This window comes from Eptatretus burgeri, chromosome 3 (genome assembly GCF_056783735.1).
Source record: "Eptatretus burgeri isolate ZD-2024b chromosome 3, Ebu_testis_v1, whole genome shotgun sequence".
NCBI lineage: Eukaryota > Metazoa > Chordata > Myxini > Myxiniformes > Myxinidae > Eptatretus > Eptatretus burgeri.
This window is the reverse complement of record NC_140963.1, coordinates 48,557,242-48,574,741: the sequence shown is the minus strand read 5'-3', so window position 1 is coordinate 48,574,741 and position 17,500 is coordinate 48,557,242. Positions and strand designations below refer to the sequence as shown.

General features: G+C 44.6%; 1 protein-coding gene and 1 long non-coding RNA gene across 15 annotated transcripts in view; one reads left to right on the top strand and one right to left on the bottom strand.

Moving 5' to 3' along the window:
- LOC147029824 (N-myc-interactor-like) overlaps positions 1-17,500 on the bottom strand; it is a 61,348-nt gene that overhangs the window by 43,506 nt on the left and 342 nt on the right. For 11 of the 14 annotated variants that reach the window (XR_015056100.1, XR_015056101.1, XR_015056103.1 and 8 more), the window contains exons 1-4: positions 16,787-17,086; positions 14,769-14,877; positions 14,469-14,607; positions 14,099-14,148 (exon numbers count right to left, since the gene is read on the bottom strand). Coding sequence is in view for 9 of the 14 variants with exons in the window: in XM_085873182.1 (XP_085729308.1) it covers positions 14,099-14,148; positions 14,469-14,607; positions 14,769-14,877; positions 16,787-17,052 (564 nt within the window). In the remaining 5 variants the exon portion in view is untranslated. Of the gene's footprint in view, positions 1-14,098; positions 14,149-14,463; positions 14,608-14,768; positions 14,878-16,786; positions 17,087-17,500 lie in introns of those variants that run through there. The other 3 variants (XM_085873189.1, XM_085873190.1, XM_085873191.1) reach the window with 3 other exon arrangements.
- LOC147029823 (uncharacterized) overlaps positions 16,463-17,500 on the top strand; it is a 36,049-nt gene continuing 35,011 nt past the window's right edge. Inside the window, exon 1 of the long non-coding RNA XR_015056106.1 lies at positions 16,463-16,674. This is a non-coding gene — a long non-coding RNA (uncharacterized LOC147029823). The remainder of the gene's footprint in view (positions 16,675-17,500) is intronic.

Here is a 17,500-nt window from a genome sequence, read left to right as displayed (position 1 = left end):
AAACAAGCTGGCACTCATTTTGCCGACCTTGGAAGGATGACAGGCTGAGTAAACCCCACCTGGTATTAATTCAATAGCCAAGCAGGATTTGAACTCGGGACCCTCGGATCCCAAACCCACTACTCTAGCCATTAAGCCAACACCAGGCATATATCAGTAGATTACTCAACATCAATGGACCTACAACCCAAAGTTGTGTCCAGACAATCCGTCAACACAGCAATGCAATATGCTTATTCAAACATATTTAATTATTACTTTTATTTAAAGTATTCCTCCATGTGAACCACTTTATATGATGATATATTAAGCAATAAACACTTTACCTTGCAAACATGTTCATTATACAGCACCTCCATCTAACCATAGACTCAAACTGTCATTAACAACCGATTTTAACATTCTGCACTGCGTATCCTAGCAACCACCAATAAATTATATTCATGCTTATTTATAGTATATTTTATAAATAACATTTATTTTTTGTATTTTCATCTAAATACCTCCATTATTTAATACTATATATATATATATATATATATATATATATATATATATATATATATATATATATATATAATCAACAACATTAAAGAATTTACCTCACTAAAATAATTAATTCATTATTATAGCAAATGCAATGCAATAGGAACTTGTTCACATGAAAACCAAACTTAAATAAAAGGTGACAATGGAGTCTAAAGACACTCACACAAGACTTGATCAAACAATCAGCCAAATATCCTTTGTTTAACATGATGGAAAAAATCCTTCTCAGCACATTCCACAAAATCATCCTTTACTGAAAAAAAAAAAAAAATCTTGCAAATTGAAGTCGCTGAGATGAAAAGACATTGTAATCCCTTTTAATTGGTATATTCCTACATGTAAAAGGTGTCCAAGACGACAGGGAAACCGAAATCATCAACTTTGTGATACGCACTTGTACTGAAACCATTCTTTCCAACTCTAACCAACACATCCAGATATGCAGCAACTGTACAATCATTACCACTCCTGTTTACAATCAGGCTATCATGATAAATCTTGTGAAGCTGCCTATCAAAAAAAAATTCGAGTTAACCACACAAATATCATCTACATAATGAACATGTACGAGATGATATTTTGGCTCATCCTAATTTTTTATCCTTTATCAGTTTCTGCATAAATGAAAGTTCACAGAAAATAAGAAAAATGTCCACGAGTAGGGGGCTGCAATTCCCACCCATGGGAATACCTTTAACCTGTTGAAGCATTGTCCCACAAAAAGACACAAAAGTATAAAATAAAATAAAATTAACAGCATTCTGAAATATCTGCTTTTCAAAACAATGAAAACTTTAGTATTTATTTTTAGGAAAGAATGCTCTATCAAACATGACACATAAAAAAAACTTATTCAAAGAGTTAAAAACCTTGTCAATCACTTTGAAGAGTGAATCCCTCACTCATAGTAAATCGAAATTTGAATAAAAAATTGAAAAATCAAAAACTTCAACTGACTTGATATTGAGGCATCGAATTCTATCGAAGAACTCGAATGAAGAAATTAATGCTCCAGAAACTGTTAATATCAGAATTCTTCTCAATTGCTAAACAATATTTCCTGAACCATTCTCTAACAACTTGTGAGCCTGAGTTAACAATAACCGATAACTGCTTGGTGGAACACTGCCTGGCTCCCGCTATAAACCTATACTTGTACGGGTTATTATGAAGCTTAGGAATCCAGAAAATCTGAGGAATACAAATATGTTACCTTTTTACATACAACACTGAAATTATTAACTTCAACTTCCTGATGCTCAGAGATAATATCTTGGAATGATTAATTCACTAAAACTAAAACTCATGACTAAAATTAACTAAAACATGTTGCTGCTGCATTTTAGTCTGGGGAGTAACTGCTGAAATCTATCTGTCTGGGTTATTCGTGACATCTTTGTTCCTTTCACATTTCTTTCTAACTGTCTTTTTTTTACAATTCTTTTCATTCATTCTAAATATTGCTTTTTCTTCTCTTTTAGCTTTTACTCTCTACTCCGCTGGTTCTTTATCTTTCTCGAAGGAGAAGTGAATTCTTGCAGAAATTTTTTTGTAAGGCTCACTTGGTTGCGCCTGGATGGGTTTGAGGGTAGTGGAGTAGCGGCTGAAACCCGAATCCTATCCAGGTTCCTCCTGATGACTCCATCTTTCCTCCTTACCTCTTCAGGTTCCTTCTTGGTCTTCCATTTCATTATGACAAGGAACATATATGTGCTATTTCCTATACAAGTGAAAGTAATCATATCAATGCCTAACTCTCTTAATAAACCTCTACATAAAACTTTTTACAAACCACAACAAAATTATTATCAGCCTTGTCTGCTGGAACAATTATGTAGCTGTGATGGAGATCCCAAATGTCTTTACGAACACTCGGCTAGTTCAACACTGGTTTAGACCGACCCCAGTGAAAGCAAGCCTCGACTACTAAAAAAAAAAAACTTCTACAACTCTGTTAAATCATGCATTAAAACTGTTTACGAATAACAAAATGTGCACCAAGTTTAAGTTAACAAAATTGAAGACATAATGCACAATTGAAGACCTAATGCAACTCCAAGGTTGAGTTACTGTTACCTATATTCAGATCCCTAATTTCACTATTACTAATTATATTCAAATCCCCAGAAACTATGTCTCCACAAGGACAATATGAAAAAGGGGAAGATGAGCATGCACAGTCACTTTCAAAAATGTCCTTTGCTATGTCTGCACAAAGAGTTTTCAGAAATTTACCATAATTGAATAAAGATTGTCCGATGGTCTTAATGCAAGTGAAATAAACCTTCAATGGGATTCGCTCCCTTACTTTATCTGGTGATAAATTCTCTATCCCTCGTATCCCTAAAAATAGAACATCGCCGAAGCCTATCTACCTGCTTGCTGGAGAAAAAAAAATAAAATAAAATAAAAATCACAAACTAAGAAGTCACACATCCTATCAACTTTGGGAGTAGACTTCTTCACCAGAACCCTACGACAAAAAGCTATCAAAAATGAGCACATCATATGAACCTGCTAAACTCCGGAGAATATGAGCTAAGCCTTGTTTGAAACATGACCTCAGAAAAACATAAAAATCATGAAAAACCTTTTTAATTTTATCAATTATCTCTGAAATTTCCATTTTTGGAGCTGTACGACACCGACGCCCATGACCTCTGGGTCTCCTTCTGATTGGATGAGCAAAATACTCATTACCAAAAACATTACCTTGAGAAACTGACCCAGCACCTTGTACCCTGTCATGAAGGCCCAAAGGATAGATCACACATCATGTCCTGATCCAAAAATCCTCTTTGCCTCCAAGCACAACCTTACTTGCACTCCTCTTTATTATCAAAATCATCAACATTAACCGAGTCTATAATTTGAATAGAACAATGACTAAAAACATGCCCAACTTCATTGAAATAATTATATAAATGTCTTCATACCAGACGATACAGCAGACCAATGTCCATTCAAACGTTGATGTAAACATTGAGAAGTTTTCCCAACATATTGCAATCCACAATCTCCACAAGTGAGAGGATAAATAATATACTTTGATTTACACCACAACAAACATTCACAATCAACAACAAAATTCTTACCTGTCACATGATGAACAAAAGTTTCACAAGGTCGAAAAACTTTACAACACAAACATCTAGAGGAATTACACTTTTTAAAACAGCTTTACAAGTACTTGCCAAGACATCCTGACTCATTCTGACACTGTTTGCTTTTTCATTTTTCGTAAGCCTGACATTGTCACTTTTCGGTTTTTTGACCTAGTCCGGTTGGCTCAGAGCAGACAGAAGAGACAGGCTGACCAGGATAACTTTTGGCGAGGGGCTGTCTCGCTTGAGGTTGGCGTTACCCGGTTATAGAACTGAAAGTTCTCCCACCTACACTGACAATGCCTAGCGATCAGAGCGTCAGCCATTATCTCAACCTTAAAACTGGATCAAAGTAAGCAGCTGCTGGTTTTTCGTGAACACGAGGGCAGGCAGCCCGTGCCCCAAAAATGAAGAGAAAAATACGGTGCAGGTATGAAAAGGAGAAATAGGAATAAAGAGAGGTATGAACCAGTAAAAGTAACTGTGAAAGACTAAAAAGAGGTATGAATGAAAAAGAAAAGAACAAAAAGATGAAAGGAAGTAGACAACACTCAAAATCCAGCAATCAATCCAAGACCTAAATGCAGGAACAAGTAAAAGCTACCAGAGGTCCACCAGCGGGGAAGCAAAGTCCACACAGCTTCAGGATATGGTACGAGCAAAATCAAAATAAAGACCAATTACTGCACCATAGTCCCAAGAAGAAAGCCAAACATAACAATAGATGAGAGTTTTATAGTCAGGGCCGGGAATCCAAACCAGAATGGAAAGGACAAAAACAAGTTCACCATCTCAGCATCATCCTGCCAGCCATGAGACTGAAAGCTATCTTTGGAGCCCATTGGTGCAAGGAGTATTTCAAGTTTATCATTCCATTCAATTTCCCAAAAGTATTTCACAATAACTACCTGCATAACCATGCAACAATTTATGCCCAAGTATCAACAAGACAGATTCTTCGGCCAAATTTCTCACACACATTTAAACCAAGGATTGTTTCTCAAACACAGTTTGAGTAATGATCAAGTGAAATATGCATTTCTCATTGCCACCCAAATATTTATCTGTGCTCAAAATAGGTTGGAAGTTGACCGTCCAGAATCACTGGTTTAAGATTGACATCCAAGAGAAATGGTGGGTGGACTTGTTCCATTTCAGGCAATTTTCAATTTTTATACAAACTCCAACACATACCAGTTTCATTCGCAAAAAAATTATCAAACTCTTTCTGAAGAAGTGCATTTGGATCTTGCACAGTGGCTTCACGAGCTCAGTCTTCACCACTGTGACTTGACCATTCCGGTCCACGTCTCGTACGAAAATCTTCTTGCCCAGCAGCAATGCAAGTCGTCTTTGCTCGTTTGTATACATTTCCCCAACATGACAGAAGTTGTTTAGTTAGTTCAACATTGCCTTGTAAAGTACTATAGGGTGTCCGTAAAGTCTGGAAACATAGGCGAATATACATTATAAATGGTTTATTGACATTACAATACATGATATGTTCAATGATATTACATGACAGTCATATTCAATGTGTTGTCCCTCATGAGAAATACACAGTTCAATGTGTTGTCCCTCATGAGAAATACACAGTTCAATGCGCTGTGCAAAATTGCGATGAACGCGGTGCATTAATGCAGCATTTACATCAATCCCTGGACATGCATCTGTGATGCGTTGCCTCAGATGATTCGTGTCTCCGAGTTTCACTGAATAAACCAGCACCTTCAGCATACCCCAGAAGAAGCAATCAAGGGGGCTCAGATCTGGCGAGCGTACAGCCAGCCCATTCCACAGGACCACGTCGTCCAATCCAATTAGGGAAATTCTTTTTTCTTCAAGGACATCTTCAAACTAACAGAATGACATAATATAATCTATGTTTCCAGACTTAATTGCGGAGGCCATGCTGATCACGTGACCAGAAGTGTGTCAAAATGGAAGTCGCACAAATTCCTTCCAAAATCTTCTTCTCCAGACCCACCTGTCAGAATGCTACCAAATTTGGGTTACAACATTAGGACAGGGTCGTGATGTTAAATTGCAGAGGTCATGCCGATCACGTGACCGGAAATGTGTCAAAATTGTGGGCTTCACAAAATTATTGGAAAATCGTGTAAATTCCTTCAAAAATCTTCCTCACCAGACCCACCAGTCAGAATTATACCAAATTTGGGTTCCAGCATTAGGCCAGGGCTCAGATAAGCTACAGGTCCAGTGGTCCTATTTTTTATTTACCAGACCCTTTATAGAGGTTTGGTGCTGCTGAAACAATTTCTTGGCAAAGGTTATACTGGGTGGTTTGCCATTGCCTTTCCTGCATTGTTTGCCCATGTTCAATCTATTTTAAGTGCTGGGTGTCAAGCAAGGAGGCAGCACATACCATTTTTTTAAGTCTTCAGTACGACTCGGCCGAGGTTTGAATCACAGACCTCCCAGACTCAGAGCGGACTCTCCAACCATTATGCCACCCATCTGCATTTCAAACAATCGGTCTTACTGCCAGGCTAATCACTGATCAACAACAAGGCAAATGCATGACTGCTGGACATTACATGGAACAATGCGATTTTGCCAAAGCTGGAATCGGTTCAAGAAGTATCGGAAGTTCATTATGAACCAAGCATGAATCAGGGTTTTAATCCCTCAGATTCGATTTCTGGACAATAAATTAAACAACAATGTATTATGACTGGTGAAAGGTAAAGAACCTCCAGCAAACTGAAAGCGTGATCACATGGGAATAGCTCTGATTGCCAAAAGAAAGACTTTGATCAGAGGAGGCCGTGTCTATGGCTGGCTATGTGGTCGGTCCAGGAAAGGTCGTGGCTGATGATGAGGCCAAGAAGTTCAAGAAACTGAACCTCTTTACGCAGAGCAGATCTTGTAATGCATTATTGTGCCTTGCTTAGTAAGATCTTATGCATGAATAGGTTCCACTTATTTGAGTTTGAGAAGTCGTAAAGAAAGTGTACATTAATGAGCTTGTATTTCATTGCGTGAAACACTGGTGAGATCTTGTAACCATGAAAGCCACATTTATTTGAGTATAAATCATACTTGAAGGTACTGCATTCAAACAAGTCTACAGTAACACAACATGGTGAGAGTGTGCAACTGATAGTTAATACTCTGTGGTACATGGTGTGATGACAATGTGTCATACTCATGCTGCCCTGAACATGAGGCGACATTTGCTGGAGCAGCAATAGGAAGCATTTGCAACAACACATCTGTGCAACGTTGTTCATAACAATCCATACTCAGGTCCAACAACAACAACAAAAAAGCAGCATTGCTAATTGAGGTGTCAGCACCCAGCAATTTGGGCTTAAACGACAAGTGAATCAACAAAATGAACAAATACCAGGATTTCAAAAATGAAGTCAAAAGATCTTAGAAGCTGAAGAACACGAAAAATTGTACCAGTGATAAATGGAATAATGAGGATGATGAAGAATTTCCGAGATTCGAAAAAAACCATCCCTGGGACTACTATTGCAAACAAACTGCAGTCGGAAGCTGTCCGGGGCTTGGTGACGATCCTGAAAAGAATGCTCGGAACAAAACTTCACAACTTGATCCATGAATCGTGATCCCTTATTGAAACAAACAGATCCCCGCCTACTCCTTCCATTCGGTGTGCTGATCTCTGCATCACACATCCGAATTAAATCCAAGCTGGAACACACTTTATAAAACACCAAATACAACCCGTCGCTTCGCTGACGGGAGGGTATTAAGGAGGGAAAAAGGGGGCGGGGGGGCTGAGAGAGGAAGAGAGGGGAGAGAAGGGAGGGGAGAGAGGAACCTCAGAGGGGGGGGGAAGTGGGAAAAGCTATGCCTCACCAAACATTGCTATACCGCAGGAGGGAGGGATGCGAGGAGTGAGTGAAAGAAGAAAGAAGAAAGAGAGTGGGGGGAGGGGGAGAGAGCAGTCTGAAAAAAAAAGAAGAAGAAGAAGAAGAAGAAGAAGAAGAAGAAGAGGAGAAATGTCAGGGCTGGAGGTGGGGTTAGTAAAGAGAATGTGTTACGTTATGCTTAATGACCGAAAACACACACAAAAACAAATGTCAGAACAGCTGCACAAACAACACAACAGAGTTTATAATGTAATCCGCTGGCACATCTGCAAAAACTTTGATGCCCCAGTTCCAAAAACATTGTGGGAACATGAACCAAAAGTAATCACTGAAAACATGGAAGTACCGACCGCTCACGTACAACCTAATGATCCCATCGAGCGTGAACATCGAAAACAAAGAGTGGTGACCATACGTCATATTTAGGTACAAAAAAAAGAGAAGGCATTGCTTATTGAGGTGTTAATACCAGCGATTTTGGACTAAACGATGCAGAAATCAAGAAAATGACCAAACACCAAGACCTCAAGAATGAAGGGAGAAGATCATGGAAGCTGAAGAATGCCAAAGTTGTACCAGTGATAGCTGGACCTACAGGAATGATGACAAAGAACCTCACAGAGATGTTAAACATAGGGGCAGTACCGCTGGGCACTCACCTAGTAGTGGCTGGATAAGATAACCTGGCAACCACTGGTAGACTTGGATGACCCACAAAATATATAACAGAGGAGAAAGTAAATACCTATGGATTTTCTTTTTTAATGCCATGAACAAACCTTGGTACATCACGGGTGATAAATGTTGTCGTCTAGTTTCATCAAAATTGTGTGTGGTCTCAGAAAAGAAAGCAAATACATATTTGGGGGGCAACCCCCCCCATAGAACCCCTGAAACCCCAATTTGCTTTTTAATGTCGTGAACAACTTTGGGACATCATAGGTGGTGAAGATGGTGGTCGTTTCATCGGAATTGCATGTGTACTTTCTGAGAACAAAGCAAATTATTTTGGGAGGGGGGGCAATCCCCCTCTCCTCATAGACCCCCCCAAGACCCCACTTTTTTAATGTCATGAACAAACTTTAGTACATCATGGGTGGTGAAGATGGTGGTCAAGTTTCATCAGAATTGTATGTGTAGTTTTGGAGAAGAAAGCAAATAAATATTTTTTGGGGGGGAGGGGAGGAAATCAACCCCCATATCGAGCCAGATTTTTTGAATGTCATGAACAAACTTTGGTACGTCATGGGTGATAAAGGTTCTCGGTTCTCATGAAGTTTCATCGGAATTGTGTGCATCGTTTGAGAAGGCAAATACCTCTTTGGGGTGGCATCCCCCTCCCCCCACCCCTCCCCCCCCCCGTAAACCAATTCCCTCTGTAGACCCCTTCAGACCCCGTTAAATTTTATTTTTATGCCATCACGGGTGATGAAGGTTGTGGTCAAATTTCATTGAAATCGTATGTGTAGTTTCTGAGAAGAAGTTGCAAGTATTTGTGGATGGACGAACGGACGGACGACGTGCCGTCCCATAAGCAACTCAGAACTATTTTAAAGGTGAACTAGAAACCATCCCTGGGAATATTAGAACAAACAAACTACAGTAGGAAGCCGTCTGTGGCTCAGTGACGATCCTGAAGAGAACGCTCGGCACAAAACTTTGAAAACAGAAAACTTTACAGCTTGGTCCATGAATCGGGACCCCTTACTGAAATGAATGTGGATGCTTTGAGACTACCCTGAGAGGACTCCATTCCACATTCAGAGACCCACATATGTCAATACCAAAAACACACACACACACACACACACACACACACACACACACACACACACACACACACACACACACTGTTATTGGTATAGATACTCATTCAGTTCACTTCCGGTTCCGGTTTTGGAGCAGCAAGAGGTCTCCTTCGGGGCTCCCCGCTGACGTTCTCAAAGCTAAGTTTCCGGTTGTTATTTGTCCCGTTTTAACTGTTTAATTTTCTCACCTACATGTTACTGTGTGTTGCTAGTTCGGTTTTGTTTCAAAAATCGTGCTATTTTGTGAGTATTTTTGTTGACGTTCTTACCTGTGCTTGAGGCCTAGGCCTAGACTTGAGGCCTACCGGTTCCACTCGATGTTCGATCGTTTTTTTTTTTTTTGTTTGTTTTTTCTCCCCATTACCTTCAATTTCTATCCTCCCCATTACCTTCAATTTTGATCCTCCCCACTTTCCAAACATCCCCCATTCTCCCAACTAATCTCTTTCTTATCAAAAAAAAAAAAAAAAAGACCCTACAACAACAACACGCTCACCTTCTTCCAATTTTGCTTCTTCTTCTTCCTCTTAACTTCCTCCTCGTCTTCCTCGATTTTTTTTTTTTTTTTTACACTTCCATGACCTAATCTGTTGAACTCTCTCATACATTAATATTAACAACAACCAAAAATATATATATATATACCCAACAACAACAACACGCTCACCTTCTCCCGATTCTTCTTCCTCTTAACTTCCTCCTCGTCTTCTTCCTCGATTTTTTTTTTTTTTTTACACTTCCATGACCTAATCTGTTGAACTCTCTCATACATTATTTTTAACAACAAAAACGATCTTATAATGCTTCATCTTCCTCTCTCACACATGTGGTACTCTTTACTGTTTCACAATGCACTACTCTTCTGCTATTTTAACAGACTGCTCTCATTTCGACCTCTCCTTCATTCCTTGCCTAAAAAATCCAACGATTACAGCGCTTCTTCTCTCCATTCTCTGAATTCGCCTTCATTGCATCCATCAAGAATTGTGTTAAATCGCATCTCTGACCTAAAACTTTTAAAAACCACAGTTTGCCATGGATGCTCGCTTTCCATCAACCATTCTTTTTTCCAACTTCAGTGCCAACTCACCCCCTCACCCCTCACACTCACTCTCAAAGCAACCATCCCACTCTTCTCCCTCCAAGCCTCCCTCTCACCTCTCTCAAAAATTCCCCCTCACCTTTCTCCCACCTTTCATCCCCCTCACTCTTCCTTCTCAAAGTTGCCCCCTCTCTCATCCACCAACCTGCCTCCCTCCACTGCCCTCTCACCTCCATCTCTTCACTCCACCTCCTCAAATCCTCAACTGCCTTCTTCCTTGTCTCTTGTCCCCCCTCTCCCCCAGCACCACAGAGCCTTTTCTCCTCCTTATTCGGCCCCCTCCCTCGCTATTCTGCAATACCCCACACTCCTTCAGCAACCCTCCTTACCTGCCCCCCTCGTCCCTTGTCCTACCCTCCCCCTCCCCTCCACCTCCTGCACCCAAAGCCTCCTCCCCTTCCTCTTCATTAAAAGTGTGGACCTCAAATATCTGGGGCCTTCGCTCAAACCTTTCAGATCTTTCCATACAGGTTGCCACTGACAAACCAGACATTATCTGCCTAACAGAAACTTTCCTCTCCCAAGACGTGTCTGACTCCCAAGTATCTCTCCCTGGCTACTCCCTCTTACGGTATGACAGACCTGAGCCTCGTCCTGGTGGAGGTGTTGCTCTCTTCATCAAAGACTCTATTCCTCACTCTCCATGCACTGCTCTCACTCTCCCACACCCCCAGGAATACCTCTGGCTTCGGCTTCCCCTCCACTCCCACCTCATGTTTATATGTGTACTGTACCATCCACCGAACAGTGATGACTCCATCTACACCTCACTATCCGAAAACATGGACCATCTTCTATCTTCTCATCCAAACTCTCTCTTCCTCTTATGTGGTGACTTCAATTGTCATCACGCCAGTTGGCTAGGTGTGGGTACCTCTCTCACCTGCCATGGCACCTCAGCAAAAGCTTTCTGCGACTCAATCGGTCAACTTCCCGACCCGGATCTCAACCAATGGTACTCCATCTCTTCTGGATCTGGTTTTGACAAATTTCCCTGACAATATCTGCTGCTCTTCCTTCGCTCCAATTGGTTCTTCTGACCACGTCCTTGTCAAAGTGGACATCTCTCTGGCTGTTATCAGAGAACCACCTCACCGCCGTCGAGTCTGGCATTTCACTCAAGCCGACTGGCAGGGTCTCCGAGCAGCCATCAAACTTACAGACTGGTCTCCTATCACTACTTTCTCAAACATCAACTCATCCTGGGAATTCTTTCAAAGAAACTTGCTCTCCCTCATGCACAGATTTATCCCCTCTCGTGTTCAGTTGTCTTACCCTTCCTCCCGCCCTTGGTTTACTGAAGCTTGTGGCGAGGCAGTTGTCCTGAAACAACTTGCCTTTGCCTCATGGAAAGCAAACCCAACTGAGGGAAATCTCAGTTCTTTCCACAAAGCTCGGAACAAGTGTGTATCTACCCTCAGGAGAGCCAGAAAACAACATCTTTCTCATCTCAAGTCTGAACTCTCAAACCTCTCTCCCTCCTCAAAATCCTGGTGGCGTTTAATCAAATCTGTTTCTGGTGTATGTTCCCCCTCCATCCCCTCCCTTACCTCAAATGGCCGCACTGCTGATTCCACACGTGATAAAGCTGAATGTCTAAACTCGGTGTTTGCAGCTAAATCTTGTGTCCTAAACCCATCACTATCTCTACCCACTTTACCCAGTCGCACCCAACTGTCCCTGGACTCTGTATCCTTTTCTCCTGACAAGGTGGAGAGCTTGCTTTCAAACCTCGAGTCAGATTCTGCAACCGGTCCTGACGGCATCAGCCCACGTGTCCTCAAAGCCTGCTCTTCTGCTCTTGCTCACCCTCTCTCTGTTCTATTCACCCTCTCATTTGCCCAAGGTCATCTGCCATCTGCTTGGAAATCTGCTAACATCACTGCCCTGCATAAAAAAGGTGCAAAAACAGATCCCTGCAACTACAGACCAATCAGCCTTCTCCCAATCATCAGCAAGGTGATGGAATCCATCATCGCTTCAGATATGAAATCCTTCCTCTTCTCCAATGGCTTGATTTCCAATCATCAATTTGGTTTCAGACCAGGTCACTCTACCCTGGATATGCTGCTTCTGCTCTCCCATCAATGGATGGAGGTCCTCAATGCCAGACAGGAAATCCGAGCCGTATCCCTGGACACATCACGTGCTTTTGACACAGTCTGGCACCCTGCCCTACTCACCAAACTCTCTTCCCATGGTATTCAAGGCCATCTCCACTCATGGCTTGCAGACTTCCTCTCCTGTCGCAGTCAACGTGTGGCCCTAAATGGAGTTCTTTCATCCCCTCTTCCTGTGCAGGCTGGAGTTCCTCAAGGTAGCGTTCTGGGCCCTGTTCTTTTTCTGGTTTTCATCAATGATCTCTCGGACTCTCTGGAAAATCCTCTATTTCTCTTTGCCGACGACTCCACCCTCTGCCGTACCATCTGTCATCCCTCAGACCGGCAAGCAGCAGCTTCTTCGCTCACTGCAGATCTGGATAAAATCACAAATTGGTCCAACATGTGGAACATGTCTTTCAATCCAGACAAATCTCACACTCACTATGTCTCTTCGAAAGGACGGTTTAGAAAACCCCCCCATCCACTTTCTCAACAATCCTCTGGAAGAAGTCTTTTCTTTCAAGCTTCTAGGTCTCACTATCTGCCATGACCTTTCCTGGGAAAGTCACATTTCCAACCTCGCCTCAAAAGCCAGTCGCCGACTGGGAATCCTCCGTCGTGCTAAGTCCTTCCTCGGCCCTCTTGAGCTCCTGACCACTTACAAAGCTTTTGTCCGTAGCCTGATGGAGTACTGCTCCTCCCCTCTGGGCTGGTGCTCCTGCCTCCCACCTTTCTCGGCTTAACGCTGTCGAAACCAGGGCATTTAAGATCATCGGCATCTCCCGCAATGAAGCTGTGTCTTTGGGCCTCTCACTCAATCACCGCAGGTTGGTCGGTGGTCTTTCTGTCTTCTACCGACTCCTCTCCAGCCTTGCCCCCCCTGCTCTCTCTGCGATTTGTCCCCACCACATTTCCACAGGGCGCTCAAGGTCCGCCAACAACCCCCTTCTGGTAAAACTACCAAAATCACGAATCACTGCTCATCTTCACTCTTTCATTCCTCTTTTTTCCCGCCTTTGGAATAAACTTCCTCACTCTATTCTTTCCCATTCTTCCCTCCAGGCTTTCAAAACAGCTGTTCACCACCACCTCTTATCTTCCCCCATCCAAATCCTCGATCTTTTCTACCCCCGATAATCCACCCAAGCCCACTTCCTTCATTTCTCCTGCTTTCCTTCCTGAAAGTCCCTGAAATGTCCATCTTCTCTTCGCCATGTTCCCTGTCCCATCCCCATCCCTCTCCCTTACACAGTTCACCTAATGTGTCTGTTCCCCACTGTTTTGTCCCTTCCACTCCCGCCCCTCTTGTCTCATGCCTCCTTGCTGTGAGTTGTGTGTTTGCTCTCATACGAGCCTCGACCAAGGTATACAAAAAAAATAAAATAAAAAAAAAAAAAAGTTGTGGGTTAAGAGAATGCCTTATATTCGAGTATTATTTTAGTTTGTTGTATGCCAAGAAAAGTTTTAAATATTTCCAAACTGGTCCACATCTGCTTGCATTGAGAAAGATGAAGCGAAACTTAATGATAAATTTATACATAGCGAGTCATACAGGTAAACCACCCACCTCAATCATTGCTCCAGGAATATTCTCTCCAATTGTAAAGTCTTCCATCTCTAGAATAGAAACAAATATAAAAGGAAGATGATAATGAAAAAGGAGTATACATTTAGCAGACACGAGAAAAGACTTTTTAAACACTATTTTGCCGCGAACCCATTGGTTAATACAGTGACGTCACTCCAGGTGCTGGCGAAAAAGTTACGTGCGTGAGCACTATTTCGCCGGTATTTCCAGTGCTGGCAAACGCTTACCATGGCCGTGTTTTACCGGTACAATAACCTTGCATTACGCCAAGACTAATTGGAATACAATGCAGTGGAGGTAGGGAATTTTTTTTAAAAATAAAAACAATAGAATCGACGATGCACCGAACTCAGAATCGTTTTGTTGCTCTGCTTGGAAATATGGCTTTGTAAAATTTTCCTGTTTGGTCTTGTCCTCAGGATATCCTTTACTTCTTCAAGGTGCATGTTGGCAAGTCTTCTTTCTTTTGGGAGAAGGTGGAAGGTTTCCTGTTAAATAAAATGCAAAAAAATAAAATAAAATAATGGCTTGACATTCTACGAGAGAATTAGTTTCGAATAAGTGTAAGAAGTGCTGTAAAACGCCTTTATTTTGGAGACAGACACAGAGAGACAGAGACAAGCTCGAGTATTGATAAGGGTTTCCATACCTTGGGATTATCATGATTGTGGTCCCTCGTGATGGACCTTACCACAAGTTTCTGCCCATCTCTTTTAGCTCTCACTTTAATTGCAGCTTGACATGCTGCCCTGAAAGTTCTAAGAAAATACAAAAATAATAAATAAAAACAAGAACAAAAGTAGTTTATCGGCACAGAGTGTGTAAAAGAAAGTACAAGAAGGGGGAGAGGAAGTGAAAGGCAATTCTGACGATCAACATCCTACTCCTCCATCATACTCATCCTCCTCCTCCTCCGCCTCCTCCTCCATCATACTCATCCTCCTCCTCCTCCGCCTCCTCCTCCTCCATGTGCAGCACAAGGCTGTGAGTTGCATCATTTTCTGGGGGCACGACTATGCTGCTAATACAGTGCCCGTTACTCATTTTGCCGACCTTGGAAGGACGACAGGCTGAGTCAACCCTACCTAGTGTTAATTCAACAGCCTGACAGGGGGCTTGAACTCAAGACCCTAGGATTTTAAACCAGCCCCCTATTACCGTTAAAGCCAACACCAGGCCTGACAATCTCTCCATCCCAAATCCATATACAAAGCAACACAAGACAGATATAAACACATCTCTTTGAAAAGGGAAAGGGTGGGGCTGATGTGCTGGGGGCGGGGCTGCTGTGCTGGGGGCGGGGTGGAGTGGGGCTGCTGTGCTGGGGGCGGGGTGGAGTGGGGCTGCTGTGCTGGGGGCGGGGTGGAGCGGGGCTGCTGTTCTGGGGGCGGGGTGGAGCGGGGCTGCTGTTCTGGGGGCGGGGTGGAGCGGGGCTGCTGTGCTGGGGGCGGGGTGGAGTGGGGCTGCTGTGCTGGGGATGGGGTGGAGTGGGGCTGCTGTGCTGGGGGCGGGGTGGAGTGAGGCTGCTGTGCTGGGGGCGGGGTGGAGTGGGGCTGCTGTGCTGGGGCGGGGTGGAGTGGGGCTGCTGTGCTGGGGATGGGGTGGAGTGGGGCTGCTGTGCTGGGGGCGGGGTGGAGTGTGGCTGCTGTACTGGGGGCGGGATGGAGTGGGGCTGCTGTACTGGGGGTGGGGTGGAGTGGGGCTGCTGTACTGGGGGCGGGGTGGAGTGGGGCTGCTGTACTGAGGGCGGGGTGGAGTGGGGCTGCTGTACTGAGGGCGGGGTGGAGTGGGGCTGCTGTGCTGGGGGCTGGGTGGAGTGGAGTGGGGCTGCTGTGCTGGGGGCGGGGTGGAGTGTGGCTGCTGTACTGGGGCGGGGTGGAGTGGGGCTGCTGTACTGGGGGCGGGGTGGAGTGGGGCTGCTGTGCTGGGGGCGGGGTGGAGTGGGGCTGCTGTACTGAGGGCGGGGTGGAGTGGGGCTGCTGTACTGGGGCGGGGTGGAGCGGGGCTGCTGTGCTGAGGGCGGGGTGGAGCGGGGCTGCTGTGCTGGGGGCGGGGTGGAGCGGGGCTGCTGTGCTGGGGGCGGGGTGGAGTGGGGCTGCTGTGCTGGGGGCGGGGTGGAGTGGGGCTGCTGTGCTGGGGGCGGGGTGGAGCGGGGCTGCTGTGCTGGGGGCGGGGTGGAGCGGGGCTGCTGTGCTGGGGGCGGGGTGGAGCGGGGCTGCTGTGCTGGGGGCGGGGTGGAGCGGGGCTGCTGTGCTGGGGGCGGGGTGGAGCGGGGCTGCTGTGCTGGGGGCGGGGTGGAGCGGGGCTGCTGTGCTGGGGGCGGGGTGGAGTGGGGCTGCTGTGCTGGGGGCGGGGTGGAGTGGGGCTGCTGTGCTGGGGGCGGGGTGGAGCGGGGCTGCTGTACTGGGGGCGGGGTGGAGTGGGGCTGCTGTGCTGGGGGCGGGGTGGAGCGGGGCTGCTGTGCTGGGGGCGGGGTGGAGCGGGGCTGCTGTGCTGGGGGCGGGGTGGAGCGGGGCTGCACAGAGCCGCTCAACAGGAGAGAACACCACACTACGGTATAAAGCAACCACACGATAATGGAGGAACTGGCCATGTGTTTTATTATTTTATTTTTTACCTCACTCTCATGTAACATTCTACTCATCATCCCCCCCCCCCGACACTAACCTCTGGTTGGGACGCTTTCCTTGAGATTTGCTTGTGTATTTTCGACCTCCTTTAATACACGCGAACGTGAGTTCGTAATACCTGAGCTCGGGTCTGAAGACTGTTTGGACGCGTTTCCGCGCCGCGTCGATCGTCCGACTGTCTCGTATCCAATATGAAATGTACGTTTGTTTTTCATACCTCGTGACTGCCTCTTGTAAAGCATCGAAATCGTTAAATTCATCGCCAACCCGAATCGCAAAACCAGCACAGCTCGGGTCCGCCATTTACCGGCAGTGACGTCACTTCGCGTTATCAACGGAACCGGTATTACCGGCAAAATAGCGTTCAGAGAAATATCACCGAAAAGGAGATAAACACGTCCGAAAAATTAAAAATAACATGCACGGGTAGAGTAGGTACGACTACCAAAACAACACAACAACAGATTAGAAAATGTAAGGTTTCCATTTAACTGCGAGCAATTGAACCGGATCGCGAACCTCTTGAGGGTGTCGAGCGGAGCGTGTCCGCGTTTGTGAACCCTCTTGGAACCAAATTCTACACCAACACAAAGTCGTGCATTTAAAAGTCTGTCAAGAAGAAGAAGAGCTGATATGACGTCACGAGTTCAGTCTGGCGTTGTTGTCGATCCACACAAAGTTGTCCGTCGATCCTTTGATACGATCCGAGTTATCGCAATCACTTTCGTTCGGATTTAACAAAAGTCCTCAG